General features: G+C 42.4%; 1 protein-coding gene across 8 annotated transcripts in view; it reads left to right on the forward strand.

Annotated features, from left to right (window-relative positions):
• The first annotated feature begins 1,689 nt into the window (after positions 1 to 1,689).
• LOC134638035 (uncharacterized) overlaps positions 1,690 to 13,550 on the forward strand; it is a 31,646-nt gene continuing 19,785 nt past the window's right edge. For 3 of the 8 annotated variants that reach the window (XM_063488664.1, XM_063488666.1, XM_063488668.1), the window contains exons 1-5: positions 5,168 to 5,352; positions 10,612 to 11,945; positions 12,677 to 12,973; positions 13,094 to 13,198; positions 13,313 to 13,431. In XM_063488664.1, the coding sequence (XP_063344734.1) occupies positions 10,620 to 11,945; positions 12,677 to 12,973; positions 13,094 to 13,198; positions 13,313 to 13,431 (1,847 nt within the window). In that variant the 5' untranslated portion in view covers positions 5,168 to 5,352; positions 10,612 to 10,619. Of the gene's footprint in view, positions 1,808 to 5,167; positions 5,353 to 10,611; positions 11,946 to 12,676; positions 12,974 to 13,093; positions 13,199 to 13,312; positions 13,432 to 13,550 lie in introns of those variants that run through there. The other 5 variants (XM_063488669.1, XM_063488672.2, XM_063488670.1 and 2 more) reach the window with 3 other exon arrangements.

Raw genomic sequence — 13,550 nt, forward strand, 5'->3', positions numbered from 1 at the left:
AACAGAAGTTCAAGTTTCCTTAAATTTATAGATTACAAAAATCGAATCTTAATTCAAACTTCTTTTTTTAATGTTTAAAGTCGTTTGAAGTGAATGTTCCACTCCACATCACTGGAGTAAATCTATAAGGCCGGGTATGTTATAATATCCTGCTGGGACAGAGCCAGCATAGACCTCTGGGCTTTAGGTAACGCGGAGACAGATGCTCCAGCTGCATCAGCTGTTAGATTGAGGTCTATTGCACCTTTTGGGATTTCACTCTGCATTTTAAAGAAGACATCCCAGGTCATCAAAGGGCGCTGTCTGCATTTGTGAGGGCTGATTTAGTACTCTGTGCATTCACTTACTCTGGGGGACCAATGCAAACCCATGACAGGCCGTGACAAGAGGGAGCCATTTATTTATTTATTTGTGTATTTTTAGAGGACACACAATAACACATGAGATCAGAGGTACAAATCATGCAGTAACACAACTTTTATTAACTCCTAATACATATACAGAAACACGTCTCAGTAAATATAATAGTTCCTTGGTGACTGTAAATACCACCATTACCTACACTCTCACACATGCATGCACAACAGCGCCTCTGTGTGGAGTCAGCTGTAAAATAAAAACAAAACACACACAGACACAAATAGCTCTAATGACTTATGATATCACATTGAAAGTTTCCAACAGTTTACTAGAAGAAGCTGTTCAGGTACTCAGGCCCTAAAGTTGTCATATAGGTGGCAGAGCAGCCCCGATTTAGTCCCCTCAGCTGTGCCGCTGCAGGGACACACTCACCTGTAAAGACAGGCTCAAACAAAAATGTATTTGCGTGTGTGAGAAAAAAGCTCAATCTTTGCTTTACAGACTGTGTGAGAACTAAATAAGAAACCCATGAGGATTTTGAGCAAAGCTCCCACCTCTGATCTCCACCCATCACCAGTACTTAGTGCTTCGTCATTGTGGCTGCGTCACCGCCTCCCTGTGGAAACCCCATCGATACTTTCCAACTAGTCCTGAAGGTAAACACCGGAATTATGGCAGCAAGCTGAAGGTGGAGAAGACGCACAGAGGAGACTGCTACGTGTTCAGGTATGACCCGCAGTCTCAGACACTGCTTGTGTTTAGGTTGCACACCTTTTTTTTTCCTGCCAGAGCTTTTCGCGGCGTGTTTTCTTCACGGCGGTGGTTCGTGAAGAGTTCACTGCAACGCATTTAGAAGGATTATGCGAGGTCAGGAGTATTTGTGGTAAGGAAAACAAAAAGAGAAGTAGAACTGCTGACCTACTGCAGTAATATGACTTCATAACAAGAAAGAAAAATGCCCACAAATGAATGCAGAGGTGTGTCGTTAGGCTGCTCCCAGTACCTCAAAGCTCCCGGGCCCTAAATACTTTAAATACTTAGCATAATAGGAAGAATGCGGGTAGTAACTGTGTAAAAGCTCAACGCCTGTTTGTTAATGTGGAGAAAAAGAAGCCGAGAAAGAAAACATTTGGTGATGTAATTACTTTGAGCGGACAGCTGATAAGTCACCTATAACCAGGCCCATTCCCCTTCCTTTCATGTGCTTCAAATGATGCTAGCACTGCATGCTACTCCTTAACAGGCAGTACCATTTATTAATATCATATATAATATTATTGTCTACCTCAGCTTTTAACTAAATCCTTAAAATCTGTACTGTTTAAACAGAAAAGTGTGTTTCTTTATTGATGCACTTTTGTCCCCCTCTCCCTCTTTCTGTCTTGACCTGGTCACTCCATCTGCGACTGCGCATGCATTATGAAATGACCTTCTACGTGGATATAATGTGAGTATTATCCCATTTAATTTGAATGAAAGGCATTCGTGCTGTGCTTTGTGAGTGCTCTGCTGAAGCCTTACAGTGATTTTTTTTTTTACCCTGTCATGTGCACCAGTGATGTTCTCCTAATGCACCTGAATGCAATTCATAGTTAATGCAGAGTGTTTGTATAATTAAATAGCTGCACAGATGCATTTCACTTATATCGAGGAAGCATTTCCCTAAAGACATAGCTCATCAAGCTTTAGAGAGATGATTAAATATTCATTTATTCATTATTTCTATTTTAAACCATTCACTTTGGGCTCAGACTTCAGACTCTATCAGTATTTTTTGGGGTAGTGGATGTGAGGGAAGAGTCAGCTCTGACACTTTCTTTCTATCTGGGAAAAATAAAATTTGGGGGTTAAAAAATGTTTTATAATTGAGAACATTGCTTTTGTTAAGGCTTTGATCTGAAAAGGCTATAGTGTACTTCCTGTCAAAAATTATGGCACATAGTTTTTGTTTTACTGCTGGTTACTCAAAGCCTAGTTAAATTTTGGGAGGAGTTGTTTAATGGTGTCACCCTGAGGTATCTGGACGCAAACAGGTCTTTATCTCTCATGAACACCCGCTCCCAGCATGCATTACACCTCTAGAATTGGCGGTGATCCTCTCTTACTCATCTGATATAATTTACGCTGAACTGCTTGAACTAGCTGATCTTCCGCCTCAGTGTCTTTTTTTGTTTTTGTTTTGTTTGTTACTAGACTCAAAATATGACTTACACATGGATAAAAGTGGATAATGGAAAGGTGATTTTAGCGTAAGGTTTATGGCTTATGGTTTATGATACAAAGATGAGACTGGTTTTACCATCACACTGGCTACTGAAATTAAAAGCTTCCATGCTGGGAGTTTACATGCAAAACTACATTGAAGTCAACCACCAGGTGGCAGTGCAAACTAACCCAACACACCTTTGTACAGTAGCTTCAGCAGATCACATCTATTCTTAGTTGGCTGAGAACACATTTTTGCCACAGTTTGTTCAATGTTCCACCAGCCATTAAAATCAGATGACATCCAAACACATATATGTAAGCATGTTGCTTCCAATTTGACTTCCTCAACAGTATCTTTATTAGAATTTTCTCCTTATGAAAAAAAGCCTCATAAATAGTCCACATTGATTAGCAGTATAACATGATTGAAGCATTAAAAAAATGACATTTTTAGCTCTTGTTTTTATAGTTAAGATTAAAATAAACAAGTAAATACATTCAAAGTGAAAATTGCACCACACAGGGGCAGAAGCTGTGAAGGAGAGACGTGCACACGGATAGAGCATCACTACAAAGTGGAGTGCAGAGCACAACAATCGTTTTACCTTCATTAATAATAAATTGATCATTTAAATTCACTCTCGTTCAGCTGTTTTCCTACTCTGTACCTTTCATAGCGTAATTTATTGTCCTTAAAGTGCAAGAGAGTCAAATGTGCCCTAGTAGAATAAGAAGGGGCAACTTGTCCGTGGGAAGGAAAGGGCAGAAGCATGGAACATTCCCGCTTCATAAATTCTTCATAACATAATGGTGCACAATTAATATTGATGTACTCTTACCATCTATCACGTTAGTGCTTTTGAGAGCTCAGTTTCTGAGCTAAAAAACAGCAGAAAAAACCTCCTGCAACTGTGCCTCTCTCAGATGCACTCAAACTTCACATTTTAAAGCATTTTTTTAAGCTGCACACATTGTTTTACATAAGATGTAAACGGAAGGGTACAGGGCGTGTGTGTGTGCGTGTGTGTGTGTGTGTGTGTGTGTGTGTGTGTGTGAGATGCGTACCCAGATGCAGTAGCGAAAGTCAAAGAGAGATGAACTGGGTGGAAGTGGTATGGGGGGCATTACGTAATCACCGAGCGATAGTGCCAGAGAGGGATAAAGATGTTCCAAACAAACATAACCCCCATGCACTCAGCTGGAGTGATGCACGGCTCCGTTATATGTGCGTGTTTGCTTGCGCTTTTGAACAAATGTAGAAGAGCGGCAGGGGAAGCAGAATGTTTGCGTCAGTGTTTTGGGCGTGTCTACTGTGTGAGTGCATGGGAGTGGGCCGTCTCAGGGTCTGCGGTTCCAGGCTGTCACTGTCTCAAGAGACTGGGTCTGCCAGTGCTCTGCACCTCTTCTTCTTCTCCTCCCCTTTGTAGTCTGTCTCTCCTCCCTCTCCTGGGTCCAGCTCAACACCTGCTCCTTGCAGTAGGCCTAGGGCTGGGCAGGGGTTCCTAAGCAACTGGAAGCAATGCAAGTTGTTCATATGGGTTTTGTTTGCCTGCCTTGCTCCTCTTCCTCTGTTTTCTCCTCAGTAGCTACACAAAACTTACATCCTGCCTGTGCGCAACCCTGATTCCTGTTAATGTGTTATGTCAAAGTAAATGTTTAACAAATGCCAGTCAGTGTGCTGTTATGGTGTCCTCGCTTTGCTTTGCGATCAAAGTCTAAAGAAAAAAAAAGCACACAGACTGTTACTGGCCTGGAGAGATACTTTCTGTTCACTTTCATCATTCGCCCCAACGGTAGAAGCTTCAGACTTTACGGCAACCCAGTATTATTTTAGTTGGAATCACGGGATAACCTTTTTTTGCCGGTAAGATATTTTATCTTCTTCGATATACAGCATATAATAGTGCAAGATATGACATGACACTGATAACGGCCGCCACATGAACTTGCCTGTGTAGGACAAAGGTGATGGCGCCTCACCCCCGTGTGGTTCTGAGAATAATGAGCCCCCTTCTGCCTATGAGCCGTATGTCGCTAATGGGGTCAAGCAGATGGGTGGGGGAACCGTCATGGGGTCCATAAAGACAGCTTGTGTGTATGTGTGTGCCCAAAAAACAAGACCCATATGTGTGTGAGCTTGTTTTTGAATTTTGAGATGTAGATCGACGGGTGGGTGTGTCTGGGATTGTAGTTTTCAGCTGGGCAGAGTTTTAAGATGTTCCTCTGTCACGTCTGCAGTCTTGAGACCCTTACCTATGTTGTGTTGGTGCCTGCCTCCTCCTGCTTCCGGGCGTTGCACTGTACTAATGATCGCTCTCTTTAACTAATCCACACCATGCATGCACTTTTAAAAGAGGTCAATACAGTGAAATGAATCAAAATATGGGTTTTTACTTGGCAAACCCACATAGCCTTACTAAATTTCATTCATGAGCAATTTCTAAAACCATCTTAAATGTTCTAGGCGTCATTATTATGCACCATTTTTATATTAAATCAGAATTTCTCTGGAGCTGGCCTCATCAGGCTTATATGAAAGTTGTGTGCGTCTCCTCCGCCTTGGCATGGGTTTGTAAGCCACGCTGGTTGGTGCTCATTCGCTCAGCTGAAGTCCAAGCCTCGGCGTGAGACTCCACCCCTTTACGAGCATCGGACACCTTCAAGCACAACAAAGCATGTGTCGCTCAGCAGCATTGTTTCTCGTGTGAACGCGCGGAATATCGCATTTTTTTCTGTCCGTCTTTGCGCCATCCAGTCTCCTCCTTGATGCTGATCCCGGAGTAGGTAAGCCGCATTTCAGGCTCGCATGCGCCGGGGCTGTGGAGATGAGTTGGTGTGTGTTTGTTTTGTTGCACATTCGGCGCCATTTTCGTGCACAGATTGTTTAAATACCCCGGCATGTAGGTCCGACACAGCCCGTAACTGTTTCAGGGAAGGAGGGGAAAAAAGTTACATTTTAGAATTTTAAACGTAATTGATCATTTATTATTATTATTATTAACGCGTAATTAATGAATTGGTTCCGCTTGAGGATTGTTTAGTTTAAAACAAACAAACAAATAAAACACCTTTAGAAACGAACAGTAGTGTGGAGGCAGGGTGTGTTGTTGTTTAGTGTAAAATAAATAATTAAATAAAAATGAATGGACATGCAGGTGATCGCTCTGCTAAAAGAGGGCGCATTTAGACATTTCAAGAAAACCCACTTTGCAATTTTCCCTCTTTTTTTTATTATAGCAATCCTGATATATTATGATTGAAAAAAAAATGTGATAAATGCTCATAGATTACAACAAGAGAAATAACATAGGTTTTCTATAAAACTGTGTTTTTATTAATTTATTTAATTTCATTTATTTTTTTTATTGTCTGACAGGTAGATAAAGAGCTTTAAAAGTATTGACTGTGATGCCTGAGAATGGCTGCCCTGTTTAGGTCTCTTAAATCATATGTGAAATGTATGTTATTGCTGATGATGCTCTTGTGTCTGTCTTCTCTGTTCAGATGTTCAGTTGTTGCTTGTTTGTTTATTTTTAATTGGTGCTGCTCTGCTTTGGATTTCATATTTTCTGCTTGCTTTTGCCCCGTGAGGAGTGTATTAGGGGTTAAAAAATACCCATCTTTACCACAGGGCTTCATGTGCCTGTGTCTGTCTTGTTCCTGCCTGCGTACTTCGGAGCAACTCATCCAATAAGCCTCATCTCCATTGATGATACTGCTGAATATATATAGTCAGATAATCTTTTATGAAGCGCTGCAGATGTGACGTAGGGCAGATGAGGGAGAGTGTCGGGGGTTGAACTAATGCAGCAGAACTGGCAAGTGCTGGCATGAGCAACAGAGGTAAACACGGAGGTTAAAAATAACAGATAAGACCGAGGGTCTCCTGCACTGCTGAATCAGCAGTGTTGTGGACACAGAGCTGCTGAAGTGATATGCAAGGATGTTTTTGGTCGTTCTGTGTGAGAGTGAGGTCATCCAGGTCCCAGAAGAGCTTGCTGATGTTAATCCTCTTTTGGGAGTTATGATGCATTCGAGCAGTTAGACTACTACTGTGTTGTATGAGCATTACCAAACAGGGAACAGACTCTGCATCCCTTAGAGCCATTTGCTCTTTCCTTCATCAGTTAGGACAGTGATTATGATTATTAAACATCAAGGAAAAAGTAAATTTAACATAACCTTTTCACAAATGATTCTAGGATCAAATTAGACATTTTCTTTTCACTTAATGACAGAAAACTGAGTAATGGCACAAAGCTGATTCTGAATCTTATAACGTGTCTGTATTTCTATGTCTCTGCAACATGGAAAGAAGCTTTCGTTCACAATGTACAGAAATATTATGACTTTAATCGGCGGCGGCTGAGGTAATGTTGGAAATGCATTTGAAATTGCTTTTAGGGCAACCGCAGTAAATCAATCACGGTACTTCATTGTTTTCCCATGTCGGTTCATGTTACAGCATCACACTCACAGACACCATCTGTGTGTATTGATTGGTGTGGCACTGAGTTTGGGATAGGTTTACACTGATAGCCAGACTGAAATAAACCGTTGTAAACCAACACCGTTTGTTCGACCGTCCTCCGGTTCACACGAGAGATTGGGTCCACAATCTTTGATTGCTACATTTCATTTGTTGTAGTCAGTCTATGCTGCCTGTCCATAATCCATAAGTACACAGTAGCAATTTACATCCTGTGATCACTTAAGAAAAGTGTTTATGAAAACTGTAAAGACGAAATATGGATATAAATCCCTGCCTGCGTGCTTGTATTCACAGTGTTGCTAGGCAGGCTTCTATCTTAACCGCACACGAATAGGTTAGCGAGGCACGTGTTGGCGTGTATGTTGTCATGTGTGCCTCTGTTTGCAAGGAGAGGTTAATGGGAGCCACTATGTGGCCGGAGGGGCTGATATCTTGGTCTTCAGTTCATTTCTGTTGATTTTCAGCCGGGTAGGCGGGGCTCCACATAAAACCATGAATCAGCACAGCGGATCACCACTGTGCTTCTGCCAGCTTTTCTTTTTCCTCGTGCACGCACGCACACACACATACAGATGCATGTAGGATGAGGAGCACAGAGTTGGCAAATCAGAGTGGAGGGCGACAGTGAGAGAGAGAGATCCTGTGGGCAGGTAGATGGAGATAATCTCACTTGGTCACTTGGGGGCTGATTAACTCTAAACTCCTTCTAATTCCTTAAGCCTACTGTCAGTGCCCAGGAAACATGCTTTCGTTGTCTTCTAGTATTTATACGTCGATGCAGTTATTTTGGGAGCCGCGCTTATTTTAAGTCAGCGGTCAGTGCTGATAACGAAGGAGCAGTGCACTCATTCAGATTAAATCCATTTTCAAAAACTGGGCTCTAAGTGGAATTGAGTGTACAGTTGCGATGGTGCACACATGTATACACATGTGTTGTGAACAGGAATAGATATGAGGTTGTCTGTAAAGGCCAACTAATGAGTCCCTGCTTCTTGTGCACACGTTGCTATTTATATACTTTACCTCCTCCTCCTCCTCCTGCGTCTCTGCAAGCTCGTCTTCATTCAGCCCTCTGCTTTTATTTTAATATACATGCACACAGCGGTGCTGCTGCAGCGTCACTGGTAAACAGTGTGACGGTTTTAGTAGCGAGACAAATATATTTTCGAAGTGTGAGAATGATAGATAGAGTTTTGATCGTGTGGCTGGGTTAGCATGTTCAAGCAGTTATTCTAATAACTAATAACTAAGCATATGCAATTTTTCTTGTAAGTCAGGTTCACTCAATCATATCATCTATTTTCAGATTTTTAAATAACCTTCAGATGAATTAAAAGCATAATAAACTCTAAATCACATCCTCTTTTGAATCCAGTTCTGTTCACACCTGATCCAGCAGCTCACTTATGCTGGAGGGTGGCCTGCTTCATCTATAATTTAGCTCATTAGAGACACTAATTATATGGTATTGAGGGCAGTTTTATCCCCCTCAGTGCAGCAACATTTCATCCATGTGTAAGAGGAGGAGATATTAGTCACGTTGCTAGAAATTAACTGTGAGTTGAGATCCTGTGGCGTGACGGTCGCCGTCTCAATTGGTCAGGATGCAGGTTGGGCCTGCTCAGCTGGGTGACAGCAGAGATGTTAGATAGGCAACACAAAATGGAGGAGGCAGCAGACACAAGCTCAGCTGGTCCATTAGGAGCATGTCTGCTTTCTGACAATCAGAATTGAGATGACAGAGCACTAAAAGACCCAAAGGAGACTGTGAGCATTGATGCATACCACTCTCTGTGTGTGTATGTGCATATGTGTGTGTGGTGACCTAGGGAATAGGCCTACGGAAGGGGGGGGGGTCTTATGGGGGGAAGGGTAGGCAGGATTAGTTATAGTGTTCAGCCCAGTTATTGGTCACTGGACACAAACAATGGGAGGGCTAAAGAGGATTTGGTCTTATGTGTACCCCCCTCCTCCTCTCCCGCTGTCCTGTAGTGCCAGTGGGAAGTGCACGGTATAGAGGTCCAGGCTGCACCCAACGGGGGCGGCCCCGTGCATCTGGAAGATTGGCCCGTCTGCCCGTCTAGCGTTTTCCCATCCCCCATCCCTCCCCCAGCCCAGGGTGGGACTTGAACTACATATGGACGAGACAAAAACACAGCCACATTCGTCACCAGTTAGACGAGACCTAGTTCGGGGGAGCGTGCACGTCGGCACAGTCGAAATTAGGAGCTGATCTGCGATGCGAGTGGCTGTAACTTGCTTAAGCGAGGTGTTGTGCCATTGCATAATACCTACAGTTTATTTTAGTCCCTGTGTGATTTAATCAGCTGGGTAGAAGTTTCTAAATATACCAGATCTGTCCTCACACTGCCACCGCAGAGGATCAAAGTTGTGTTCATTAAAGGGCCCAAGTACTGGGACTGCGAGTCACATCATTTTGATTGTAATAACACGGGCAGGTATGCTCGCTCTGTTGCATACTGACAGAAGTCAGCCTCACCTTAACCGAGTGAGGTTGAAAAGTATAAGAGGTAAAATGAGATGGACGTGAAACCACTAAGAAATATTTTTTTTAAATCTCGATTTGTTAAATTATTTGAAATTGTGTGAGTAATCAGGTGGCTTATTTACTCATTACTAGCAGACATATACAATAACAATACTGTGCAGAGCAAAATGTGACTGAAATAAGAGTAGAGCTAATTTATTGACCTGCAATTTTAGACATTAAGAATGACTTTAAAAAAACTTTATAAGCAGTTTATTGGTTTATTTATCTCTTTATTGTCATGTCGTTCTAGTGCCTTAGATGACCTAAGCATGAGGGGCGTGTGTGATTTGAAGAGCCAGGCATGCCCAATGTAGACAGTGCTAATAGGGAAATCCGGAGCAGAATGCCTCCTTTGTGTCAGTGAGCTTTAATGAGCCTGTTGTGAGAACTCCGTGCAGACAGAGAAACACTCTGCAACAAGGAGGGCCATTGTGCGATGAAATGATGTTTGTGCATGTGTAAATACGTGCGTGTGTTTGAGTCACGGCGCAGTCTGTAGGTGGCAGTTGGCTCCATGTTTCCTGGAATATTAATAAATAATACGGCACTCTTAAGGAGTAGGCAGCTAAGGATACACTGAAGCAACAATGAAAATTACAGTGAAAAATTGCTTATTGTTAATTAAGAGTGTAAGCCAAAATGAAGAATATTTAAGAGAAAATAAGCAGGAACGGGTAGAAATAATCCTGTTTGTGTCATAAAATAACAATCTGAGCCGAGGGCGATGACTGAAAGACAGATTAGATAGAGCTTAAAACAGGAAATAAGCCACAGATTTTGGTAAATTTTGTGTAGGTGATGTGATAGTTGCTGTCTTGATTAAAAAGTCACTAGTTTTACCTGTAAAATGTTTAAAAATGTCCTAAAATTTATTTAAAAAAAACTTTTGTTCCAAAACTGCGTATGTGTAAATGAAGTGTTAAGTTAACCTGGTTTGTTGGACATCATCAGTGCTGTGACCTTTCTTCATCTATGACTCCCTTCTGTTTCACCTTCGCAGTGGCTACCATGACAACAGAGGCAACTGCCGTGACTGAGGCAGACACTGAGGGCAAGCAGAAGACCAGTGGCGCTGAGCCCGAACCAGAGAACAAGCAGAAGGCAGAGGCGGCGACATCTGACCCAGAGGGGGAGCAGTCGAGCACAAAGGCCCAGGAACAGGTCACTGAGCCTGGGCCTGCCGAAGCAGCGACCTCCCCTGAGGAGGAGCAGCTAAAGCCTCGTACCAGGACCTCTGCTGGTAAAGGCCTTTCTCGTCTCTTCTCCTCTTTCCTCAAACGCCGATCGCAGTGCTCAGAGGAAGAGGTGTTTGAGGCAGAAAAAGCCAAAGACGAAAAGGCAGACAAAGAGGAAAAAGTAGATAAGAAAGAAGAGGAGACGGTGGAAGAAGGGAAAAGTCAAGACAAGGAGGCCAAAGCAGAGGAGGAAAAACCAGAGGTGAAAGAAGTGAAAAAGAAAGACGACAAAGCAGAACCTAAAGAAGAGAAAAAGAATGTGGAAGAAAAAGTAGAGAAGAAAGGTAGCAAAAAGAAAAAGAAAGAGGCCAAGAAAAAAGCAGAAGAAAAGGATGAAGAGAAAGTGAAAAAGGAGGAGACAAAAAAGGAGACAAAAAAGGAGGAGACAAAAAAGGGGGAGGAAAAGTTGATGAAAAAAGAGGAGCAAAACGAGGAAGGGACGACACAGCAGACTGTAGAAAAGGAGGAAAAGAAAGTGGAGAAAAAGGAAGAGGAAAAGAAGGAAACTGCTGAGGTCAAAGGCAAGGCAGCAGACGCTGGAAAGAAGGAGGAAGAAAAGGTTGACAAGAAGGTGGCAAAGAAAAAAGAAAAAGAGGAGAAATTAAAGAAGAAAGAGGAGGAGAAAGCAAAAAGGAAAGCAGAGGAAGAAGAGAGGATAAAAAAGAGGGAAGAGGAAAAAGCAAAGAAGAAAGAAGAAGAAAAAGCCAGAGAAGCCGAGAGAGCGAAGAAGAAAGAGGACGAAAAAGCTAAGAAGAAAGAAGAGGAGAAAACGAAAGAGGAAAAAGCAAAAACAAAAGAAGAGGAAAAACCAAAAGAGGAGTTGAAGAAAAAAGAAGACGAAAAGGTAAAAGAAGAAGCAAAGAAGAAAGAGAAAGAAGGGGAGGAAGCAAAGCCGGAAGAAAAGGAGGAAAAAGAAGAGAACAAAGAGAAGAAAAAAGACAAGGGAAAGAGCAAAGGAAAGAAGGAGGAGAAGGAAGTGAAAGGGCCAAGTGAGGAGCAGGTGAAAGCACCGATTGCTGCTCCTGAGCCCGAGCTTAAAACTGAGCCAGATATTGAGCAGGCTGCTGATCAGCACTCTATAAGCAGCACAGAGGCACAGGTGAGTCCTAACAATCTCACATTTAGAGTACCAGTTCTAAGATTCTCTGTGATTAAAATGAAAGTAGAACCAGTAGGCAGTTGGCTTAAATTAGCATGATCACTGGAAATGTAAAGATATGGCAGCCTCCCCTAAACAGACCTCCAAAACTTACTGGTCAAACAATATATTTTGCCTGTATATTTCTACCAAAAAACAAAGCTAACTCTAAAAACAGACCGTATCTTTTTTGGAGTAATGTGCAGTTCTATTTTTAAGCCGACTGCCATGATTTCAGACTGTTTGCAATGTCCTTGTGATAACAAGACCCCAGGAAGCCTGACCTTGATGGAAAAGAGGTATTACAGACTTTCAGAGGTGCTGTAGACCGACTCCAGACAGATTCATCTAACTCATCTAACTGTATTTTATAAAACAAGGGCTAAAAAAAGAACATCACTGCAGACAAAGGTTATAAAAAAGCACTTCATGCTGCTGATTGGGTTTTGCTTTCTAATGAATTTTTTATGTGGACAGCTTGCTCAGTGAGCACCACTGTGCTCACTTGGGCTTAAGGGCTGGTCTGAAAAAAGGTGACCCATGCTGGTTTGAACTAACGCTAGTATCAAATGCTCGGGTTCATCCTGGGTTATTTGAGTACTACCTTAGTATGGTGCTCTGTATAACGTCTCCCACTTTCTCTTTCATCTTTGTGACACACTTTGGCAATTGTCTGGTTTTGACTATTTTAGCCAGCCCAAGAGGAACACAAGGAAGAGGCTGTGATAAAAGAGCCTGAAGCAGTGGAAGAAGTGAAACAGGAGGACACGGAGAAAATAGTGGAAGAACCAGCAGAAAAGGAAGAACCAGCAGAAAAGGAAGAGCCAATCAAAGAAGAGGAAAAGGAACAAAAGCAGGCAAAGAAAGAGAAGCCTGCAAAAGAAAAGACAGAAAAGAAGACTGAAGAGGTTAAAGGCTCTAAACGGCAGAAGACCATGCAGTGCAAAGTCACCCTGCTGGACGACGCTCAGTTTGAGTGTGAACTTGATGTAAGCAAACCCTCCCAAAATGCACCACTGTTGTGTTTGCTTTTCTGTGATGATAAACATGGAAACTGAAGAGTTTCTCTCGCTATGTGTCCCATGTCTGCGTTTCTCTTTCTCATTTAGAAACATGCTAAAGGCCAAGAACTTCTTACAAAGGTGTGTGACCATGTTAACCTCCTGGAGAAAGACTACTTTGGCCTGGCTCACTGGGAAACCCCAACCAGCAAGGTAGGATGGTTTTACCCTTCTGTACTGTTAATTACTTGGAGCATAACTGGATATTATGAATTACAGTGCAAAAAAAGTGAGCAAATTTTCTTGCATTTCTTCCGTTTTGCTCAGACATGGTTGGAACCCACCAAAGAGATACGGAAACAGGTTCCAGGTGCTGTCTATGAGTTTACATTCAACGTCAAGTTCTACCCTCCTGATCCAGCTCAGCTTACTGAAGACCTAACCAGGTGAGCGAGCATCAGGTTAAAGGAATGGATCAACATGAGGCGATAGGGAGCTTTTGCACTGCATTTGTTTAACCCAGAATAAATGTTCATAGACTCAATTCCTTAATCGTTTCACACCT

Source organism: Pelmatolapia mariae, linkage group LG10_11, assembly GCF_036321145.2.
Source record: "Pelmatolapia mariae isolate MD_Pm_ZW linkage group LG10_11, Pm_UMD_F_2, whole genome shotgun sequence".
Classification (NCBI taxonomy): Eukaryota; Metazoa; Chordata; class Actinopteri; order Cichliformes; family Cichlidae; genus Pelmatolapia; species Pelmatolapia mariae.